Consider the following 22640-nt stretch of genomic DNA (forward strand, 5'->3'; position numbering starts at 1 on the left):
TGACAAAATATAAGTTAAAAATAAACGTTAAAAAATATAGTTTAACTTAATTTCATTGAGAAAATTACCACGCCATCCCAGAGTCGAGTTGCCACATGATCACCAAATGTCCTAAGGACAAAACTATCAACTGGACCACCAGGATATCCACCATCCTGTGGAGGTTCATCTATATCAGCTGGTTGGGCTTCAGGTTGGGCTTCAAGTTGGGCTTCGGGTTGGGATTCCTCCTGTTGCCGCCGTACACGTCGTCGTTGTGCCCTTGCAGAAGCAATTGGCCTAACACGATGACCCTCCGCATTAGAAGTGCCCTTGTTAAGTATAACACGACCATCTCTATCAGTAAACATAGTGCGCACCATATCTGCAAAACAAAAATCATTAAAAAATGTAAACAATATGCCTACGTGAACTGAATCCCATTAAGTGACGTGAACTGAATTCACAAACATGCACGTGAAGTGAATTTACGTGCCTTTACGTGAACTCAGTTCACGTACGCAAACTCATTTTCAAAAACTCAGAATCGTACGTGAACTGAGTTCATGTACGTGAATTAGTTTCCAAACCCCAACAACATACGTGAACTCAGATCACGTAAATGTACGTAATTTTAGTTCATGTACGTTGTTGAGTTTTTGAAAACTAATTCACGTATGTTTCTGGGTTTTTGAAAATGAGTTTGCGTACGTGAACTGAGTTCAAGTACGTTTCTGGGTTTAGGGCAGCGACGATTTTCTTCATCCTCAAAAATGGAAACTCTTTTCCTTCAATTTTCAAGCATTGTATTCATAAACAGATAAAACAAAACAACATAACATAAACAAACACAGCAAAAACAAAGGTTTTGATTATAACTTACTTGATTGACAGCAATGATGATGTTTGATGATTGATGGTTGATGATTGATGAACTTGGTTGATGATGATTGATGATGGATGAAGATGGTTGATGAATATGATGATTGACGATGAAGATGAACAATGTGATGAAGATGAACAATGTGATGATTGATGAGTTATGAAGAAGACGAGAAGGTGAGTTATGAAGAAGATTGCAAAAGTAGTTGAAGAAGATCTTCGGGATTGTCCTAAAATGTTTGAGAGTTTGTTGAGTGATGCAGAGAAACCATTATATAATGGTTGTACTAAATTCACAAGACTGTCGGCGATATTAAAGTTGTACAACTTAAAAGCGAGTAATGGATGGTCTGATAAAAGCTTCACAAAATTATTAACACTCTTAAAAGATATGTTGTCAGATGATAACTAACTTCCCAGTCGAACCTACGAGGCTAAACAGATTTTGTGCTCTATTGGCATGAGTTACGAAAGGATTCATGCATGTCCTAACGATTGCATTTTATTTCGAAACGAATATGAATTACTTAAGTCGTGTCCGAAATGCAATGTCTCTCGATATAAGAAGAAAGAATCTACTCCAGCAAAAGTCGTGTGGTATTTTCCTATAATACCAAGATTTAGGCGCATGTATCGCAGTGAAGAAGATTCAAAACACTTGACATGGCATGCAAATGAAAGAATTAGAGATGGAAAGTTTCGACACCCTGCAGATTCCCCACAATGGGCAAAATTTGATCACGAGTATCATGAATTCGGGATAGAGTAAAGAAATCTAAGGCTTGCACTTTCTACTGATGGAATGAAACCACGTTGTATTAATATATAACCTACCTCCATGGTTATGTATGAAGCGTAAGTTTATGATGTTGTCTCTGTTAATTTCTGGACCCAAACAACCGGGGAATGATATCGACGTATACTTGACTCCTTTAATTGAAGATTTAAAAATTCTGTGGGAGACAGGTGTGGAAGTTTATGATGGGTATAGGAAAAAGTGTTTCAATTTGAGGGCTATGTTGTTCGGCACAATTAATGATTTTCCAGCATATGGTAATTTATCAGGATATAGCATTAAAGGTCAGTGTGCATGTCCTATATGTGAAGAGAGTACAAATTGGATGCGGTTGAAACATTGTAAGAAGAATGTGTTTCTTGGACATCGTAGATTTTTACCTTATAGTCATCAGTATCGTGGGTGGAGAAATGCATTCAATGGAAAATCAGAGGAAGGTAAAGCTCCTTTAGCACCGACTGGATATCAAATACTTGAAAAAGTACAAGGTTTGACCAATAAATTTGGCAAACCTTTTGCGGGAGAGCTGGTGAAAACTGGGTGGAAGAAAAAGTCAATTTTCTTTGAATTGCCATATTGGAAGTCATTGTATGTAAGACATTTCCTCGATGTGATGCATATTGAAAAAAATGTATTTGAAAGTGTTATTGGTACGTTACTCAATGTTCCAGGAAAGTCTAAAGATGGCGTCAATGCAAGATTGGACTTGGTCGATATGGGAATAAGAAATGAACTGGCTCCAGTAAAGAAAGGAAATCGCACATATCTACCTCCAGCCGCTCATACTCTATCTAGAAAGGAAAAAATTGTTTTATGTAAATTTCTACACGAAGTTAAAGTTCCAGAAGGATACTCTTCGAACATTAAAAATTTGGTTTGTATGAAAGACCTCAAGTTAAAAGGTTTGAAGACCCATGATTGTCATATTATAATGGAGCATTTGCTACCAATAGGTATACGTTCCATTTTACCTGAAAAAGTTCGACTAGCCTTAACTAGATTATGTTTCTTCTTCAGGGAAATTTGTAGTAAAGTGATCGACCCTCAGAAATTACCGACATTGCAGAGGGAAATTGTTGTTACTTTGTGTGAGCTTGAAATGTATTTCCCACCATCGTTTTTTGATATAATGGTTCACCTTACTGTTCATCTGGTTAAGGAGACACAACTTTGTGGGCCAGCTTATATGAGATGGATGTATCCGATAGAACGATATATGAAAATATTAAAAGGGTACGTAAAAAGTAGAAGTCGACCAGAAGGTTGTATTGCTGAACGATACATTGTTGAAGAGGCTGCTGAATTTTGTACTGAATATCTGTCCAATGTTGAATCCATAGGGCTTCCCATGTCTCGTCATTCGGGAAGACTATCAGGAGAAGGGATAACTGGAAGGAGACTACTGACTATATCAAGGACAGAATGGGAGCAGGCACAATTGTATGTTCTGCACAATGATGATGAGGTTCAACCGTATGTTACAATACACATTGATCAGTTATCTCGTTTGAACATGAATAGGAATCAAAATTGGATAACTCGAGAGCACAATCGAAGTTTTGTAACATGGTTAAAAAATCACATAATGTCAAAATTTGATATAGACCCCGGATCAATTTCAAATAGATTGAGGTGGCTAGCAAATGGTCCGAGCTTACATGTCTTTTCTTACACTGGTTATGTTATTAACGGCTACACATTTTATACCAAAGAACAAGATGATCAGACCACTATGCAAAATAGTGGAGTCACTCTCGTAGCTGAAGCGATGCATGTCTCAAGTGCAAAAGACAAAAACCCAATATATGCAAATCTATCATATTTTGGGGTTATCGAGCGCATATGGGAGTTAGACTACACAATGTTTCGTGTTCCTATATTTGGTTGCAAGTGGGTCGATAATAATAATGGCGTTCGGATTGATGAGTCAGGATTCTTGCTTGTCGATTTTAATAGGGTGGGATACAAAGACGAGCCTTTTATTTTAGCGTCGCAAGCTCAACAAGTGTTTTATGTCACTGATCCTTCTGATGATAAATGGTCTGTTGTCCTATCGACCAATAAAATAAGTGATGATAACAATAATGATGAAGATGTTGGTAATGATCTTTTATTTGCAACATCACAACCACATGAAATTGATTCAACTGATGATGGTTTATATCTTAGAGATGATCATGGTGAAGGAATTTGGATTAATCCATCGTTTCGTATCGTTAATAATGGACAAACAAATGTGAATCCCACCAGGAAAAGAAGAAGGGCATCTTAATGTACATGTTTAATTGTTTTATATAAGCCATGTAATTTGAACTGAGTTTATGTAATTTATTTGTTTGAACATGTTTAATTGTTTTATATAAGCAGTCATGTATTTGATTTTCTGCTTATATTTATTTTCTACTTTATATTTAGCTTGATCTTAGTGTTTTATACTAAGTTCATGTAATTTAATATAAACTAGTAATTTACATGAACTGAATTGAATATAAACTAGTCATTTACATGAACTGAAAAAAAATCCAAATATAGGTAATTTACATGAATTAAACTGAATATAAACTAAAGAGGTCACAAAGCTTTGTTTTATACCAAGTTAAAAGGTCCTTTAAAAAAACAGTCATATAACATAAGAAAACAAAGAGGTCTTTTACAACGCTTATAGAATAAGCGTTGTAAAAGAGCCATTGAAAAATAAAATAAGGAGGCCTTTTAGAGCGCTTATTTGAAAAAGCGATGTAAAAGGCCTTTAAAAAACACAGTCATATAACATAAGAAAACAAGGAGGTCTTTTACAGCGCTTACTCTACAAGCGCTGTAAAAAAGCCTTTTAAAAATAAAATACGGAGGCCTTTTAGAGCGCTTATTTGAAAAAGCGATGTAGAAGGCCTTTAAAAAACACAGTCATATAACATAAGAAAACAAGGAGGTCTTTTACAGCGCTTACTCTACAAGCGCTGTAAAAAAGCCTTTTAAAAATAAAATACGGAGGCCTTTTAGAGTGCTTATTTGAAAAACGTTGCAAAAGGCCTTTAAAAAACACAGTCATATAACATAAGAAAACAAAGAGGTCTTTTACAGCGCTTATTCTACAAGCGCTGTAAAAGAGCCTTTTAAAAATAAAATAAGGAGGTCTTTTAGAACGCTTATCTGAAAAAGCGTTGTAAAAGGTTTAGGTCTTTAAGAGCGCGTTTACAACAAGCGCTTTAAAAGGTTAGGTCTTTTAGAGCGCTTTTCCAACAAGCGCTGTAAAAGGCTTCTAAAAAAGCGTTGTGATAGGGTTTTATATATAACAGTAAACCGCTTCAGTTTCCTCTTCATTACGTAAACTTCACTATCATCTCTTCTTCATCGTTCTTCTCTTCCTTTGCAAACCCTATCATCTCTTCCATTACGAACCATATTTCCACGATCATCTCTCTCATTTTTAACCTTATTTCCATCCACGATCATCTCTACCATTACAAACCATCTCTTTTCATTGAAATACGTAACCCTCATTACGTATTTCTTCGAACCATACTTCAGTTTCTCCGATCTGCGCATTTCTCCTACGAACCCTACGTATTTCGTCTACGTATTTCGTCTCACTATTTAGGTATTGATGTTATTAATTTTTTGTTATCACTAAAATGCATGCTGAACTTATACTGATACGTACTTAGACTACTGCATGTTGAACTTGTTGAAGTTATACTGAACTGCATGTTGAACTTGTTGTAGATAAATGGATTCTAACAAGGCTTTGGATTGTCAAAATGAGGAAGTTGTCAACACCAAGACTTACGAAAATGAAGTCAAATATGGTGCAACCATAATGCAAAAGGTCATAAAAGCAAGGAGCAGTGGGATAAAATTTGAGGTATACTATACTCTGTTTGCTGTTTATAAACATTATATATCAAATGAAGAATACTATAGTTTATACTATAGTTTATATATTTGAGGTATACTATAGTTTATAAACATAAAAGCTCCAAGAATATATAAACATTATATATCAAATGAAGAATGGAGTGCATTTGTATCAAAATGTTCCGACCCCGCGTTTGTAGTAAGTGATTAATTTATTAACATTTGTGTTTTATTATTCATATTCATAGGGTATTTTAAATTTTTATACGATTGTTATTTTTTTTATATAGAATATAAGTAAGGCAAATCGCGAGAGGGCGAGAAATCCGACGCACTCATACAAAAAATCACGTATGGGATATGCACGTCTAGAGCATAAACTTGTAAGTAATTAAACATCACTTTTATATAATGAAGGAATTTGTATTATAAACTATAGTTTCTAACTAATATTTTGTTTATGATCTTAACGAATAGCGACAAGACACCCAATCCGATCAACCGTTAGGTCGTCATATATTGTGGAAGGAAGCTCGTGTAAATAAGGACGGAGTGGTTGATAACGAAAATGTTCAAAAAATAATAGAACTTTGTGTAAGTATATGATCACTTTAATATTTTTTAATATTGTATTTTATCACTTTAATATTTTTTAATATTGTATATTATCACTTTAATATTTTTTAATATTGTATTTTAAAAATGATATTGAACTTATCTTTTTAATCCTACATGTATTTTAGTAGAATATCGAACAAAGTTTGGAAAATAAAGAGGGCAACAAAGCTAGTTGCAGGGACATTCTGGGTAAAGTGTTTAATGTTCCTGAATATTCCGGTCACGTGAGGGGGAAATGATTTGGCGTAACTCCTAAAAGCTATTTTTCACAAGAGAAGCGTCAAAATCCATCCAATGAGGAAGTATTAGAGAAGCTCAAACTCCTATCAAAGCAAGTGGCACTCTTGGTGAAGACGAATAAAGACAAGCAACTCCCGGATCAGCTCCAAATGGAGAGTAAAAACGCGAGTTGCAACATTGGTCTCAAAACTCTTCCTGAGGTAATTAATTACGTACTTATGTAATTACTTATGTATTAACCATACTTATGTATTAACCATTTATTTAGGGCGTCACTCCATGCATTCTGTACTTATCCTCCCTTACTAATCGGAAGGTTAGAAAGGGAACATTGTACAATACCTCGGGAGAAGTATTGCACAACACACTGATCCATGCGGACCATGTCAAAGTATCACCTATCATTGCTTTGGAACCAAATGCATTGTTGCCTATACCGGACAACGATGCAGATATGAGGTTTTTGGGCGAATCAGTTGGTAGTTACGTGGCATGGCCCATACATCTTGTTGCCCTTGATAATGTATGTTTAATTAATTGAAATGTATGTTTAATTGATATGTATATTTAATTGCTGAGTTTTTTCCGCTGCTAACTTTAATTTCACATTTATATTTAGATTCTGAAAAAGCATAAAGGGAATGGTAAAAAGATTCCCATAAATGAGTCAATTACATCGCCCGAAAAGGTTTGTCACGTTTATTCCCTAAGGTTTGTCATTTTTTCAGATTTAATAAACTAACATTTAACCTCATTTTTTCAGATTCAATCAAATAAACCACCCGCACAGCAAAATAAAGCCGGCAAACCTCAAAAATTGGAGGGCAATAAAGCTGACAAACTACAAAAGCTGGAGGGTAATAAAGCTGCCATAGTTGCAGCTAAAAAACTAGATCGGGGAAAATCAGTCGCTGCTGCTAAATACGGGGCGTGTCTTGACATCCAAGTAAAAAGGAATATGGGCAGCAACGACGATTCACACATCATAACCATGAATAAAGCTATATTCGGAGATGAGTATGAAGAATTTTTTGAAAAGGAGCACATATACGAACTTCTCAACCATAAGGAGTTGAGTGCTACTGTCATCAGCTTGTACATAAGGTAAAAAACTACTTTTAATTAATTAAATTTTTTTATAATTAATCTAATTTGAAATTTTCATTGAAGGTTTTTGTATGAGAAGTTGGTGTGCTTGCGCAGATTGTCAAATAGATATTCATTCTTGTATCCGCATAAGCTTTCGATGTGTAAACTCGATCCAGTGAATGTAAAAAAATACATTGTAGATATGTTATTAGGAAATATAGAGAATGATAAGTTGTTCTTTGCACCATATAATTCAGGGTACGTAATTATATATTTTTTATTTATATCTTTTTTAATTTATGAGATCTTATATTTATTAGTTGTGTAAACAAAATTGCCAACCAAATTTTTGCTGTTGTAGGGCACATTGGGTGTTATTTGCAATCAATGTGACCTCTGAAGTTGTATACTATTTAGATCATTTGCACGACAATTACAACAATCACTCTGATATAAAGACTATGTTCGACACGTAAGTAATGTGTTTGTTAATGTATAAATAATGTGTTTGTTAATGCTATAATAATAACATTTATTTATTCGATAGTGCTTTACAAGTTTTTCGAGCTCAAAGAGGTGCTACAGTGTCGAAGAAAAAGTCTAATAACATCACATGGATTCCAATAAAGGTTTGAAATATATGCCTTTAAATTTTCATTTACAAATATATGCCTTTACAATCAATGCACAAATATTTTATTGACTTATATGTTTTATTTTATAGTGCTCTCGTCAAACGAACAACATCGACTGTGGGTACTATGTATTGAGATTCATGAAGGAGATTGTTCATAGGAATCAAACTATCATTCCAGAAATGGTACTGTATTTTCATTATTTGATTTTCATATATAAATTATGTATATATTTGATCCTAACTTATTTATGTTCAATTTTTATATTGCACAGTACTTTGACAATTCCAGTCCAACATACTCTGAGAAAGATCTAATTGAATTAAAGGAAGACTGGTGTCAGTATGTGCTTGAAATGAAAATTATTTGATTTTCTGAGAAATAGCATGCTGCGAGGGATCTGAATATTATATGGTAGCTAGTTATGTTCTGTGTAATAATGTTAGTTATATGTATATGAATAGGGCACAATATCTGAATATGTATATGAATATGTGTTGTTGTACAATATCTAAATTGTATATGTAGTTAAGTTATATATGTATCTGAATATGTTCTGTTGTTGTGTAAATTAAGTTATAAGTCAAGTTATAAGTTAAGTTATATAGTTCTGTTTTTGTGTACTGATTGTGTAAATTGATTCTGAATATGTATATGAATATGTTCTGTTGTTGTGTGAACTGATTCTGGATGAAAATGATTTTTGAAAAAAAATTAAAAGACAACACTTTCTAAAAAAATATCATAAAAAACCAAAAAACGCTTTTTAAATATTTAATTTACAATGTTTTTAAATTAAAAAAAAATGCACATTTTAAAACGCTTATTTGAAAAAGCGTATAAGCATTGTAAAATGTGCATTATAATGCATATATTGAGTGCACCTTTTACAGCGCTTATTTGAAAAAGCGTTGTAAAATGTGCATTGTAAATGCATATATTGAGTGCACATTTTACAGCGTTTATTTGAAAAAGCGCTGTAAAATGTGCATTATAATGCATATATTGTGTGCACATTTTACAGCGCTTATTTGAAAAAACGTTGTAAAATGTGCATTATAATGCATATATTGTGTGCACATTTTACAACGTTCATTTGAAAAAGCGCTGTAAAATGTGCATTATAATGCATATATTATAGCGCTTTTTAAAAAAAAGGCTGTAAAATGTGCATAACAAGCGCGCACAATATATCTGCATATTTTACAGTGCTTTTTTATTTTAAAAAGCGCTGTTGTATCTTTTTACAGCGCTCGATTTTACAACACTTTTTTTTTATAAAAAATGTGCTGTAAATGGCTTAAAAAAACACTATAAAATTCTATTTTTCGCGTAGTGATTTTATAGAAACTAAAAATTGTATTAAATTAAATTTAGACGTTGATGTATTAAATTAAATTCTATTTTTCGCGTAGTGATTTTTGTTGAAATTAAGTTGTTTTGGTTATAAAACATAGCGAAACATATTAACCATTTAGATGGAGCATATGGAAAGTAAATATAAGTAATAACTATCATGAATATGACAACTCAAATATATTTTTAGTAAAACAAACTATGCAAAACACATTAGTACAACAAATTAACATCAATTGAAAGAGGAAAAGAAAAAGACAACGTATGAGGTATCAAATCTATTTTAAAATTTTAATAACTGAATATTTAATATGTCTTGTCTTGCTTATTTTAATGTGGTGGTGTTATTGATATTTTATGTGAGTTTGTTACCATATTGAAGGAAAATTGATGTATGATGGGTAAGGAATCTAATAGTAAAGATAGATATATAACTCTATGTGGCTAAAATAGTGATGAGATGACAATATAATGTTTTGGGAACTGATTTTATATACTATAGGCACAATTGCTCGTGCAGTCTTTTAACTTAATTTCATATAATATTTCAGTTATTTATCTTTTTTTTTTTCAATTTGGTCCTTTATTTAATTTTATTATAAAAATTTGAAAATATAAAGAATAAAAATATGAGTTTATTTGAAGATTTGATTTATAAATTTGATGAAATTTGAATTAAAATGAAGATGATAATTAATTTTATGAGTTTTGTTTGAAAATTTTGATGAATTTTTGTAAAAAAAATGATAACATTGTTAACATTTTAAAACATAAAAAATCAAATTGTTTACTTAGAATTAAATAAAGGACCAAATCAGAAAGAAAAAAAAAAAAGATAAACGACTATGTTATATGAAATTAAATTAAAGGACCGCATGAGCAATTATGTCTATATTATAAATAGATATAGAGAGAGTGAAGATCATTGACTTAAAAGTAACTCTTACCTTAGTTACTTTGTATAATAACTCTTTGTAGATATTAAATTATTGTTTTAAATATATCTTTGGTCCTTGTAAATATATCATTTTTTTATTTTAGTTTTTGCAATTTTGTATTTATTTAGTCACCGTAAAATCATAAACAATAGGTTTTGGTTCCTAAAAAAAGAGCTGATAAATTATGATAACATGTGGACTTATAAATACACAAAAATACATCATCTTTTATGATATATTAAAAATATAAATATTTTATATTATTAATTAATAATTTTATTTATTGATCATTTAATAATTAATGTTATTTTATAAAGAAAATAAAATTAAAAATTAAAAAAAGGGTTTAAGGGTTTTTGGAAAATTCTTCATTTTAATATTGATTTGACGGGACCAAAGTCGATCGTCTTTGATTTTACAGGAACTTAATAAAAAATAAAAAAACTTATGAATACTAAAATAAAAAAGTGATATATTTACAAGGACCAAATACATATTTAAACTTAAATTATTAATTCAACTATCAAATTAATAATTTTTATTGAATAGATCAAACATGCAAATTTGTATAAAATTTGAATCATATTTTATACTTCATCAAATAAGTTCAAGTCAATGTGTCTTATACTTTTTAAAATATAAGCAAAATATTGACCATAAGATCATAAATACAAATATTCAAAATTTGTAATTTTTATGCATGATTGTTAAGTTAATATTTGATTAATATTTTGTTAAGAAATTTTAAATTATTGTAGAGGAAATTTTTATAATATTCTAAGTTTGCCTACAAAAAGTTCATTAAAAAGTTCATAAGATAAATATGAGTTGAAGGCATAGACCGAAAGTGAAGGTGCAATTTTTTTAGGCAAAGTAAATCATTAAAATTTTATAGTATTCAAAATTTATTTAACCTATCCGTAAAGTTTAATTCAATTATCAAATAGCAACATATTTGTTACCGTGAATACTATGTCTTAAGTTCGAATTTTTAATTAACAATTGTGTTCAAGTTTCTTTATATTTTTTCTACAAACAAAAATACTTATTTAACTTGCCGTTAGTACTATCTTGTTCCTAAATATAAAATCAGTGTATTATATTATTTTTTTCTCTTTGTATAAGATATCTTTTTAATATATTAGTTAATTATTTACAAATTTACCCTCAATTATGTTAATTTTTTTTATGATCTACAATAAAATCATAAATGTACGAATTATCAATATATTTAATACTATAATTAATTTTTTTAATTTAATCAATAATTTCTTATATGGAGGGGACATGGATATAGTAATAATTAAAAATAAAAAAAAAGTTGATTGGTATAGTAAACCCAAATGAAAGGAATGGATTTGAGAGTTAATTAATCATTTCACTTTGTTTCTTCCTTTTGACTTTTCACTTCACTGTTCAACTTGTTCAAAGGGAAATGGCGCAGAATCAGAATCAGAATCAAACACAAACGCAAACTATCTTCACTCAACCTATCCGCTGTATTGTAAAACTCGGTATAACTACTCTCTCTGCTTTTTCTTATTAACTCCATTTTTTTCATTATTATTTTGCTTAATTTCTTTTCAAAGTTTGTCACTTTACAATGTTGATAGCTTATAGTATCTCAAAGTTAGCATTTTGCATCATTACTTTTCTGTATGTTTTGAACGAAATCCATTGTAGTTGGAATGTTTAACCTATCACCTATGAAACACTCACATAGACACAAACGCAAAACTGACACTAATAATTTGAAAACAAAAATCGAAATTATTGCATCTAACTACATGTATTAGTGTAGAATTAGGAATACTGGTCGTGATTAATCGATTAGGTTGACTAATAATCGATTATGATAATGAATTAATCAACTAGGTATTAACCAGAATTCAATAAGTGGCTAGGTATTGTTAAAAAGTAGTTATTGTTGATTAGATAAAGGAATTAATCTATAAGATGATGATTAGAGACTTATTAATGGTTAGTTAATGAGAATGAATAGTAAATTAATATTGATATGAGGTTGATTTGTGATGATAGTTGTTAGTAATTAATAACAGATTAATTTCTAGATAATGAATTGTTAATAATGATGATCATGATGATGTACATATAGACACTCGGGTACGCCTTCAATTGGAAGTGTCGGTGCTATAGTGTTTTATTATGAGGACTTTTTTTTTTCTTTCCTATTTGTGACTAAGTAAAAATCTTTTTGTGGAATATTCAGGAGGTGCTGCAATTACTTGCAAAAATGAGTTAGAGAAGATAAATGAGGAGATTCTTCACAAGGTTTCAGAACAGCTTAGGCAAGCAATGATTGCATCTTCTGAGAAGCCTCCTGGGATGGATTGGAGCAAGAGACCTGGCGATTCAGGAATCTGTTGTAATCCGGACGAATTCAGAGATGATTCTGTCGTGGAATGTAGCCGTTTCATTGTTGTTCACGGAGCAGGTTTCTTAATCTTTTTTCATCTTTGAGTTAAACATTCTCATTCGATTTAATGAAAATATTAGAGCAATTATATCTTTTCTTATATTGATATAGCTTATACAGAGAGGAATAAATGTTGGAGGTAACAATATACATATATAATGAAAGCAAGCATTGTTTTTAAAGACATCCATTGTGGTCTAGGGTTGCTAGCTAAAAAGATTACTTAAGAGTTGATTCAATAAGCACTTATCGTAGAGTTTTTGAAAAATTTGTTTCTACAAATGAAGACAAAATGAGGGTAAACTCAACTTACTCTGTATAAGTTGTTTTTGTAGGCTATATAGAGAGCTTATGAAAATATGCTGAAAACAGCTGATGAATATATCATAAGATAAGTTCAGTAAGCTCTTCCATACGCCCTCTGAATCCTTCAATGATAATCAATGGCATCTGATCTGTCCTTGAACTTGAAGGACCAATTTGATGTTATTTTAAGGATGGATTCATTAGCAGCAAAATTGACATTGAATCAAAATGGTCATATACCCTTTGTTAAACAAAAGTCGCCCGAGTCATTTATTCTCCAACCAGTTTCTGCAATCTATTAACTTTTATGCAAAACTATTTAAACCAAAATTGTATGGATATTATATCCTCAATTGGTTTGGTGGATGGAGTTAACACTAGAATTAACAAGTTTTTGATCTTGAAGTGCTTCACCATTTGGATCGTGATTTGATTTGACAACCTTGTTTCACATTATAAGTGATGCTTAAAAACTGGACATTTAATTCTTAATGATAAGCAACTAGTTTATATTAGTCTCTGTGGTGTTCTCAGGTTCTTTTGGTCATTTCCAAGCTAGCAAATCTGGTGTTCACAAGGGACAGCTGAATAAACCTCTTGTCAAGGGAGGCTTTGTTGCTACGCGAATATCAGTAAGTAATCATTTGCAATTTTATAACATCTATCGATAGTTGTAATTAATAACTCTTTTATTTCACTTATTGTGTTTGACTCGGATTTTTATGATTCTTATACAATATACAAATCCTTATTTGTCTTCAAAACAAAATATAAAAATTGCATTTATACAAATTACTTTCAGAATGAGGATTACCTCCATGCTTATTATTCCATTTAATTCCAATTTCAGGTAACCACTCTAAATCTTGAAATCGTTAGAGCACTAGCCAGAGGTAGTTTCATTCTTATTGCAATCTATACTATATATATGCACAAATTTGCATGTTACATCAAAACATTGGGTATTTATTTTTTGTTCATGCTTTTCTGCTATCATGGTGTAGTTGGTGTCAGCATTACTACATCTAACCTTTTCCGCCGTATCATGATTTGTCTTGTGTAGTTCCTATCTATTTAGTGCAGTCTTCTCAGTGTTGTCAATAAATTTTGCTATGCTACAATGTATAGTGCTTATGTAGCCGCTATTTGATAACAATTTGTACTAAACTACGTATCACGGAACAATAGCAGTTTGTTAAATTTCGCTAGGCTACAGCACCACTATTTAGTCTTCTATTAACTTTTTTATCACTATTTGATTTTTACAATTTGAAGGTGGTTCTAATAATTGATAAACATGCCACTCTCCTTTCCTTACCTTACTATTTGATGGAATATGGAAGTGAGGCATTCATTTATTTTCCTGTAGTTAATACGAGCTTGAAAGAAATCCTGAAATTGAAGAAAAATTAACCGGTGAAAGTAAAATCAATCTTTTGAAAACTATGTATGTCAATATGTCTTTACTCTTCAGAACTCTTGGCCGTTTTGATAACACCAAAAATCGACCAAAACTGGAAGGGTTTTTGCGACATCGCTTTTCATCTTTGAACGAAGCTTTTATCTGTAATTGTAAGTTTTGTGGAAGCTATGTATTGCATATATAAAAACTATCATTGCACTGGAATTTAATACTTGCAGCTACATGTGTCACCCTTTTTTGGCTTCAAAATCTTTAAAGGGAGTGTACAATTCATTCTAAATTGATTAGTATCTTTGTGCAGAGGGTATTCCTTCAATTGGAATGTCACCTTTCTCATGTGGATGGATCACCAGTGAAAGACATGTTAGTATACTCTCAACTGAAAATATGCTGGACCTATTCATCAACAATGAACTATAGTTTTGTTTTGTCTTTCTTTTCAGATGAAGTTACTATTCTAAGTTCATATTCAACATGTGCAGATATCTTCAGCCGATTTGTCTTCCGTGGCTAGGGCTATCGATTCTGGTTTTACACCTGTAAGATTGAATTCCTCTATCCGATTGTGGTAGACAGATTCCATAAGATAGAGAAAAAAAACTTGGTCTTTCTTTCTATGAAATTTTGAATGAAGTTGGTGTCAAATTATGCACTTCATTTCTTTCATATTTCTGTAATTGTTTTTATTTTATTTTCTTTCTTCATTTAGAATGATGTCGGTTTCCTTGCAATTTGTCTAGGTTCTGCATGGAGATGCAGTGCTTGATGATATTCAGGTAGAGACGCAATCTATTTAAGTTTTATTATTCATTAATAATAAAAATTTGTAGTTTTCACTTTTTTTTCTTCTTTTCAGGAATGCACTATTTTGAGTGGAGATGTCATTATAAGTCATCTTGCAGCATACTCAAAGCCTAAATATGTTGTTTTCTTGGTATCCTCCATATGTCATCTATAATTTTGATATATTGCATCCAAGTAATGAACATCTCGATATTCGATATATTGCAAACATGCAGTTAGCTTTTGTTGAATCTGTTGCAGACATGCAATTAGCTGTTAGAGACTGTATAAATATGCAAGATAAATTTGCAAAATCACAATTTTGAATTATCTTGGACCAAAGTACTTGAAACAACAGCCTATCACAACTTACATATCTCAAATTTTAGGGCTGTGTTTGAATTGACTTATGAACAATTTATCTATTGGCATAAGCACTTGACAAGGTGTTAGGGAATACCTATGAAAAAACTCATCATGTCTGTAAGTTTTCAAGAATAACTTATAAAAATAGCTTATAGCTTATATGAAAATAGAGTGATCATATTTTCCCTTTTACTATAGAAATAACTTACACAAGTTCTTATATGATAAGTGTTTATCCTATAAGCACTTAATTAAGTTGTTTATCCAAACAAGCCCTAGATGTTACATGAATGTTTTCTGTTAATCTTGAATGAAAGACAGATGTATATGGAGTATATGATCGACCGCCAACAGAACCTGATGCAATACTCTTAAAGGAGATTGGTGAGTACTTGCTGTAAACTTTACCTTTCATATGGCCTATTCTAGTCTCTTCAAATAACAACCTTTTCAACTCTGATAGCTGTTGCTGAAGATGGAAGCTGGTCAGTCATAAAACCAAAGTTGCAAAACTCAAGTAAGTAAACTTAGATTAACATTTCTGAAGTACTTCTAAGAAATGAAATATTGAAAGTATCTTTCAGTGATTGAGTTTTCTGAATTGCAATTTTGCAGTATAAGTTGAAATTAGTTACTGTATCTTAATTTTCATAGATGCTTTCTCATTTAATTTCTCCATAAACATCTATCAGCTTATAACAACTTTTCATTAACCGAAGAACTACGAACTCATTTTGACTGTGAAGCTTGAATTAGCTAGAGGTTAATCTAAACCGAACTTTATACCAGTGTTGTCAAATTTCTGCCATGGCGGATTTTCTACCAGCCAGCATAGGCCACAACACCTATTATATCTGCTATGATTTTGCATTAAGTGGCAGCACTATGTTTTTATGGTGAATTTTTATTGAGCTGAAAAGAGATACGCTATATGATAGAACATCATAGCATCGTTCGATCCATGTAACCGACCCTACTTAGTGGGACAAGGCTTGTTGTTTTTCGACTAGCCACCATAACCCACCCATGGTAGTGCCATAGGCCGCAATGGCGTGTTTATATGATGGATTTTTGGCCTTCTTCCACATTTTCCATCCGCACAACACTGGTTGGAATGGTGTATGAATCTATTATAACTCAGTGCATGCCACTGCATAGCTGAAGTTCAACAAAAAGATTTGAGAGTTTTTGTTTTCACTCATTAACCCGTTGTTTTCACATTGGCATTTTAACGTGCATGCTTCCATTGGATACGTGATTTGGACGTATGGATTGAACTTTTCTGTCACGTATTTGTTATCTTACAGTTGAGCTAACTGTTGCTGCTCATGATACAACTGGTGGGATGAAAACAAAGATCTCAGAAGCTGCAATGATAGCAAAACTTGGAATTGATGTCTACATTGTGAAAGTAACATTTATTTTTGTTATGTCTCATATGTTTAGCTTATATTTAGATCTCCTAATGTTGAAACTTGTTATTGCATTTCAGGCAGCAACAAGCCATTCATTAAAGGCCTTAAACGGGGATCTGAGAAGCAGCATTCCTGATGACTGGCTCGGGACAGTTGTTCGATCATCGAGATAACCATAACTGAATCTTCTGCATAAGTCTCAATCATCAAGAGGAAGTAATGATTTTAGGCTCAAGAATGTGAGTTAATTGTACTAAAATTTACACTTATGTTACTACCAGAAACAATCACCAATCACTTGTCATATTACAGTGATGTTTTATGCATATAATAAAGATTGAAAGTTAAATTAATTTCTGATGAGCATTTGACATTTCCTTGCCATTGTCTAAAAATTTACATTTAATTTTAGTTTGTTGTTTGTTTTGAACATTTTGTTACAGAAAAAAAAAAAAAAAAATTTCTGTTCAACTTCAAAAAAATGTTCATTTTAAATTGTTAGCAGTTTTTTGTGTGGATATGACCGTAGATTTCCGGTTTAGAAAATAGCCAAAAGTGTTTTGATATACATAAGGATTCAATTACAAAAATCAAGTCTTGATGATAACCAAAAGCAATTAGTTTTACATATGTTAAAAAAATTAACCAAGCATAATTAATCTTCTTGACCACGCATGTTCAGAAGTGCCCTTCATAAAACTTGTTTTATGAAAATAAAATAATCAATGAAAAACAAAACTTAAATTAATTGAATAGTCAAATAGAGTATAATAATGTATCAAAATGTAGAGCTAAGCAAAATTAGACCCGACTGAACTTTGAACATGAGTCCCCCCAAATGAGCTAATTTGATACACAGGTGGATTATAGCAAGTCAGAGGCCTGGTGCGAGTGAAAAAAATAGATCTACCACTACCTAAACTCAATCGTTTCACTTAAAACTCTAAGTATATAAACCTAAATTGTTTATAGTGAATCTTTTAGTCTCACTTGGTCATCACACCACTATTATAAATGGACTGTTTGATAAAAACATTCTCAAAAATTGACAAAAATATTAAAAGTCCAATATATTTTTTCTTAAAAAACTAAATTTGATAATAAAATAAACAAAAAGTTAAAAAATGAACATCCCAATAAAAAATAAAAAGCTCATCACCCCAACCAACCCACCCGCGAACCCGTACTATGCAGACTCGGTTTTAGATGGTTTGGTAAAATTGGGCCCGAATCCACCCATACCCAAATCACCCCTATCAAAATGGAGAGAATTATAGGAGAAACGTTAGAAGGTCTTATTATATAACCATATAAAATCAAGTGTTACTGGCTAGTAGCCAATATAACTTCTTCGCAACATATAACAGACTTGATGGTTCAATTATTGATCTCATACCACAAAAATATAAGTGGTCAACGACTCAATAAAGTCAACCATTACCATATCTAGTAAGAATTTCTCAAACTTAGGTTTATATCTTTACACAACAAACACACAAATATTAAATATACCATCTCAATTCCAAGCAGCATTTATGGCGCTCTATATATTACTTGGGACCAATGTCCTTAAGGCCACAAATCTGCTCCTCACCCATGGCAGACATAACACTCACAATCAGATCTTTACCCTCACCAAATCCATCCTTGATCTGCATCACAAGAATTTGAAATCAGTACAAGAAGGTGCAAATTATAAAACTCATCAATCTCATGCCAGTTTTGTTACTATCAAGGTGAGTTTCACGAAACCACAGTGGCATTGTGAATTTGTTGAAACTCTAAAGTATAGTTTTTTCCAAAATCAAGGTGGCACACCATGATTCCACCAAAGTTACCGTCAATCCAAAGATGCATTAAGTTAAATAGGACAAGTTAACAAAGAGCAAACTTATATTTGAACAAGCTTCATTTTGCAAACTGAGTTTACAAAAGCAACCCTTTCCTTACATTTATTTCAGACATATGAACTTTTCAATTTTACTTTTGAACGGATGTATGGAGACTCCTAACTAAAAACCAAACCGAGATGGATTCCCTACAGTAACTGCGTCATGTAGTTACCGATGTCGACTTTCTAATCTAAATCAATGACTGAAATTGTTTAAAACAGATTTAGTGAATAATGTGATTTGTAGGATCTCTAATCAATGACTAAGATTGTTTAAAATTGATTTAGTGAATAATGTGATTCGTATGATCTCAAATCAATGACTAAGATTGTTTATTGCGTATAACTGCAAACTTTTATTACTGAAGAAATCAAATTCAAGCCAAACATGCAATGTTGGAAGAAATTATGGCTTAGAAGGAGAAGATGATAAAAAGTTGGAAGAAAAGTAAAATTGACATTGATAAAACGAGAAAGTGTGTTTACATCAAGCTACTCTATACATGGAGATTAAGATAGTAACTACCTGATAGCAAACTATAAACTAATTACATCTCTAATGAATGTCATGTAACTATTCAACACAACAAGCAAAACTCGTCAAGATTATCGTTCAAGCTAACCTGTGAAAGCAGACTTTCATCAGATGGAAGCTTGAGGTCATCCTTAGTACCACCACTCTCAGTCAGCAGACTCACCTAATATATTCAATGAAAAATATGTTTAGTTCACCTTTAAGAAAAGAGTCACATTACCGTAAGTTTAAGGTACAGGATAAAAAATTAACAACCAGTTGACAAACTAATTAACCATTAAAAAGTCATTAACTACACTCATTAACCATTGTTTATCAAAAGTTTTCTTGGGAAGCTGACCAAAAATAAGCTATTTTGACCCTTTAAAACAAACTAGTCTAAACATGCACTTATACAGAAAAAGAAAAAGCTTAGGACTACCTACTTATGCTTAAAGACATTAATTAAGAAAACAAAAATAACACTTATTTTTCAACTAGTTAACTCTGTAAGCCATATCCTTCATACACTTATTAACAAGACTCAGAAAAATTATGCATATTACAATTTATCCTGCCAAAATTGCCATATCTACAAGTCACACCATATCAAAATTAAGGTGAGTCTGACATAATCAGGATGTGCCACCACAATTTTAACAAAAGTTATACTTCAGAGCTTCAACAAAATTAAAGTGTCGTCGTGATTTTACCAAAATTATTATTCATCCAAAACATCAACAAAAAAAGAAAGCAGTAAAGGGAAGCAAGTTTGTGTGTAATCTTACAAATCCATCCTCTGAGATATCAATAAGCTGGTAGTCAGTGCGATTGACATGAGGAACCTGTTGTAACCACAAACACAGCTACTTTGGTTAGTTAATTAAATAATTAAAAATAAAATCTAAATAAATAAAAAAATTTAATCAAAATCATACATACATCACAGTTATGAGAAGAAGGAACAATATCTTCAAGTTTTTTGCCAGTGAAGATGTCAATACCAACAAAGTGACACTTTGCATGACCATGCTTCCCAGTTTTTGAAGTTGAAACTTCCACTACCTGTTCACAACACAAACCCCACAAAAATTAATCAACTAAAAATCAAAACTTTAACTTTGTTTTACAGAAACAAAAACCATAAAACACATGGGGTTTGATTAATCAGATTAATTTATACAATTTTGTGTTTTTTTCTGAAAAAAGAAAAGTAAGCACAACATGGTTCAAAATGGATCAAAAATTGAAGAAATGAAAGCTAAAGAGAAACCTTGCAGGGTCTGTTTTTGATAACAATGTGACCATTTTTGCGAATGGTGCCAGCTTGTTGTGGATATGTCTTTGATGCTCCAGCATCAGCCTTGGACTCGAAATGGTGTTCCTCGTCCGACATTTTTCAATTCTTCGTCGAACTTCATTTTCTTATTTTCTTTTATAGAAATATATATCATGTAACATTTTTTATTCTCACTATTTTTTAGTGATAATTATTCAACTTTATCTCTTTTTTTATATATAATATTCAACTCACGTCCAATCATGATATAATATTCAACTTTATCTCTCTTGATTTGTTCATCTCACATCCAATCATGATGTTTATCTTTATTAATTAAGTTGTTGATGATATGGAGTATAAAGTGGTGTTAGAAATTTTAATCAAGGTGGTATAATTTACTATTGATTTTGTTTCGCTATGAAAATTGACAAAATAACAGAGTAATTTGTGATTTGATTTGGTGGTTAAAATCTTATACGGTCAAAATAATCGTTTGGTGGGATATTCACATGGATAAAAGATTCGTTTTGTCATCTTTTGAATTAAGGATTTACGCAAGTTATCGTGAAATTCAACATACATCTTACATACGACTTAATAACACGTAGTTGAATTAGTCATATCAAATATGACATATAGTTGATATGAACAAATAATAATTTTTTCTCCCCTCAAAGATCGATAAGTTGAAATGATTGGATCTTGCATTATCTTGATCATTAGTGATACATGAAAGAAATTAATTTAGTTTTTTATGATTAAAGTTTTGATTTGGTTATTTCTCGTTAGCTTCTGAAATATTTATATATATCCGTAGTTTGTTTTTGGTTTTTTTTAGTCATTAGATTTAATCTCAAAATATGATAGGGAATGTCTCAAGTCATGATCAGTTTGATTGTATTATTCTCAAATTACGAATAAAACTTATTTTTCTGTCAAAAAAAAATAAAGGAACTCTGACAATAAAATAATGTTGTACTAAGATGACAAACAACCAATTAGACGATGAAATCACAAACAAAACACGAAAGATAAATTAAATTTATGTGGAAATCACTTATTCTGAAGTGGACTATGGTCCAAAACAACTAAACTCAAGCGCTAAATAGATTTAAAACCATTGTCTTGCAAATCCACAAATTGGCGTAGGACAAGCCTATCGACCCATGCCACAAATGAACATGTGCCTCGCATCTATGATTACATCGTAGTCAATTGACCAACACATTACACAACTATAAGAAAATCCCGCCAATAATCTTACAATGCTTAACTACCACTTAGGACACCTCATCAAATTATTCTTCATATAAAGATCACATATTTCAAGTGTAAGATATATATTCATTCATATCTAAAATTATCTATTACTCCCTTCAACTCTCACTCAATTAATGGGAGAGTATTTGGAAGTACTTTCATTGAGAGCTACTTCGTCGTACTTCAGTTACAATTGTCATCGAAATTTTATTCTAAATCACCACTTATTAAGATAAAAAGAGCAAAAACATTTAACAAATTTTCGAATAGAAATTTTTTTGGTTTAATTGCAGTTTTAATCTCCCTATTATAGTTGAATCACGAAAATAGTTCCCCAATTTTATTTCTCTTCAGTTTTGGTCTCCAAACAGAATTTTGGTCCAAAATTTGATGAAATATCATTTTTGTGCTTATTTAACCCACGATGCCTCAAGATTTCGTGGTACAACAATTGTACTTGAAATTTATGATTATAAATGGTGCAGTGTGAATTAAAAAAAAATGACACTTCATTAAAATTTGGACTAAAATTCTATTTGAGGACCAAAACTGAGGAGAAATTAAATAAAAAACTA

The 22640-nt window shown here is 31.4% G+C and overlaps 2 protein-coding genes across 3 annotated transcripts; one reads left to right on the forward strand and one right to left on the reverse strand.

Moving 5' to 3' along the window:
- The first annotated feature begins 11741 nt into the window (after positions 1 to 11741).
- LOC101491500 (isopentenyl phosphate kinase) lies at positions 11742 to 17471 on the forward strand. Its single transcript, XM_004490070.4, has 12 exons — positions 11742 to 11902; positions 12619 to 12843; positions 13666 to 13763; positions 13982 to 14024; positions 14856 to 14917; positions 15037 to 15093; positions 15295 to 15330; positions 15411 to 15488; positions 16021 to 16087; positions 16167 to 16220; positions 17011 to 17114; positions 17196 to 17471. Exons 1-12 carry the CDS (start codon positions 11824 to 11826, stop codon positions 17289 to 17291), a joined length of 999 nt encoding a protein of 332 aa, XP_004490127.1. The 5' UTR covers positions 11742 to 11823; the 3' UTR covers positions 17292 to 17471.
- Positions 17472 to 18389: 918 nt separating this feature from the next.
- Positions 18390 to 21006, reverse strand: LOC113785413 (eukaryotic translation initiation factor 5A-5-like). 2 transcript variants are annotated; one of them, XM_027331753.2, is made up of 5 exons: positions 20797 to 21006; positions 20466 to 20588; positions 20312 to 20368; positions 19633 to 19707; positions 18390 to 18770 (listed from the first exon to the last, which is right to left on the reverse strand). In XM_027331753.2, exons 1-5 carry the CDS (start codon positions 20917 to 20919, stop codon positions 18669 to 18671), a joined length of 480 nt encoding a protein of 159 aa, XP_027187554.1. In that variant the 5' UTR covers positions 20920 to 21006; the 3' UTR covers positions 18390 to 18668. The 2 variants fall into 2 exon arrangements, with proteins under 2 accessions (XP_027187554.1, XP_027187555.1); XM_027331754.2 differs by lacking the exon at positions 19633 to 19707 and having other exon boundaries at positions 20797 to 20956.
- Positions 21007 to 22640: the final 1634 nt, after the last annotated feature.

The sequence above is a fragment of the Cicer arietinum genome, chromosome 2, assembly GCF_000331145.2.
Source record: "Cicer arietinum cultivar CDC Frontier isolate Library 1 chromosome 2, Cicar.CDCFrontier_v2.0, whole genome shotgun sequence".
Taxonomy (NCBI): Eukaryota; Viridiplantae; Streptophyta; class Magnoliopsida; order Fabales; family Fabaceae; genus Cicer; species Cicer arietinum.

Excerpts from the sequence above, each read along its gene's own strand:
- LOC101491500 (XM_004490070.4), top strand. The coding sequence starts at position 11,824 with ATGGCGCAGAATCAGAATCAGAATCAAACACAAACGCAAACTATCTTC. Across the intron at positions 15,094-15,294 it reads TCGATTCTGGTTTTACACCT|GTTCTGCATGGAGATGCAGT; the intron begins GTAAGATTGAAT and ends CAATTTGTCTAG. Across the intron at positions 15,489-16,020 it reads CTAAATATGTTGTTTTCTTG|ACAGATGTATATGGAGTATA; the intron begins GTATCCTCCATA and ends CTTGAATGAAAG.
- LOC113785413 (XM_027331753.2), bottom strand. The coding sequence starts at position 20,919 with ATGTCGGACGAGGAACACCATTTCGAGTCCAAGGCTGATGCTGGAGCA. Across the intron at positions 20,369-20,465 it reads CTTCTTCTCATAACTGTGAT|GTTCCTCATGTCAATCGCAC; the intron begins GTATGTATGATT and ends TGGTTACAACAG. Across the intron at positions 18,771-19,632 it reads ATGAAAGTCTGCTTTCACAG|ATCAAGGATGGATTTGGTGA; the intron begins GTTAGCTTGAAC and ends CTTGTGATGCAG.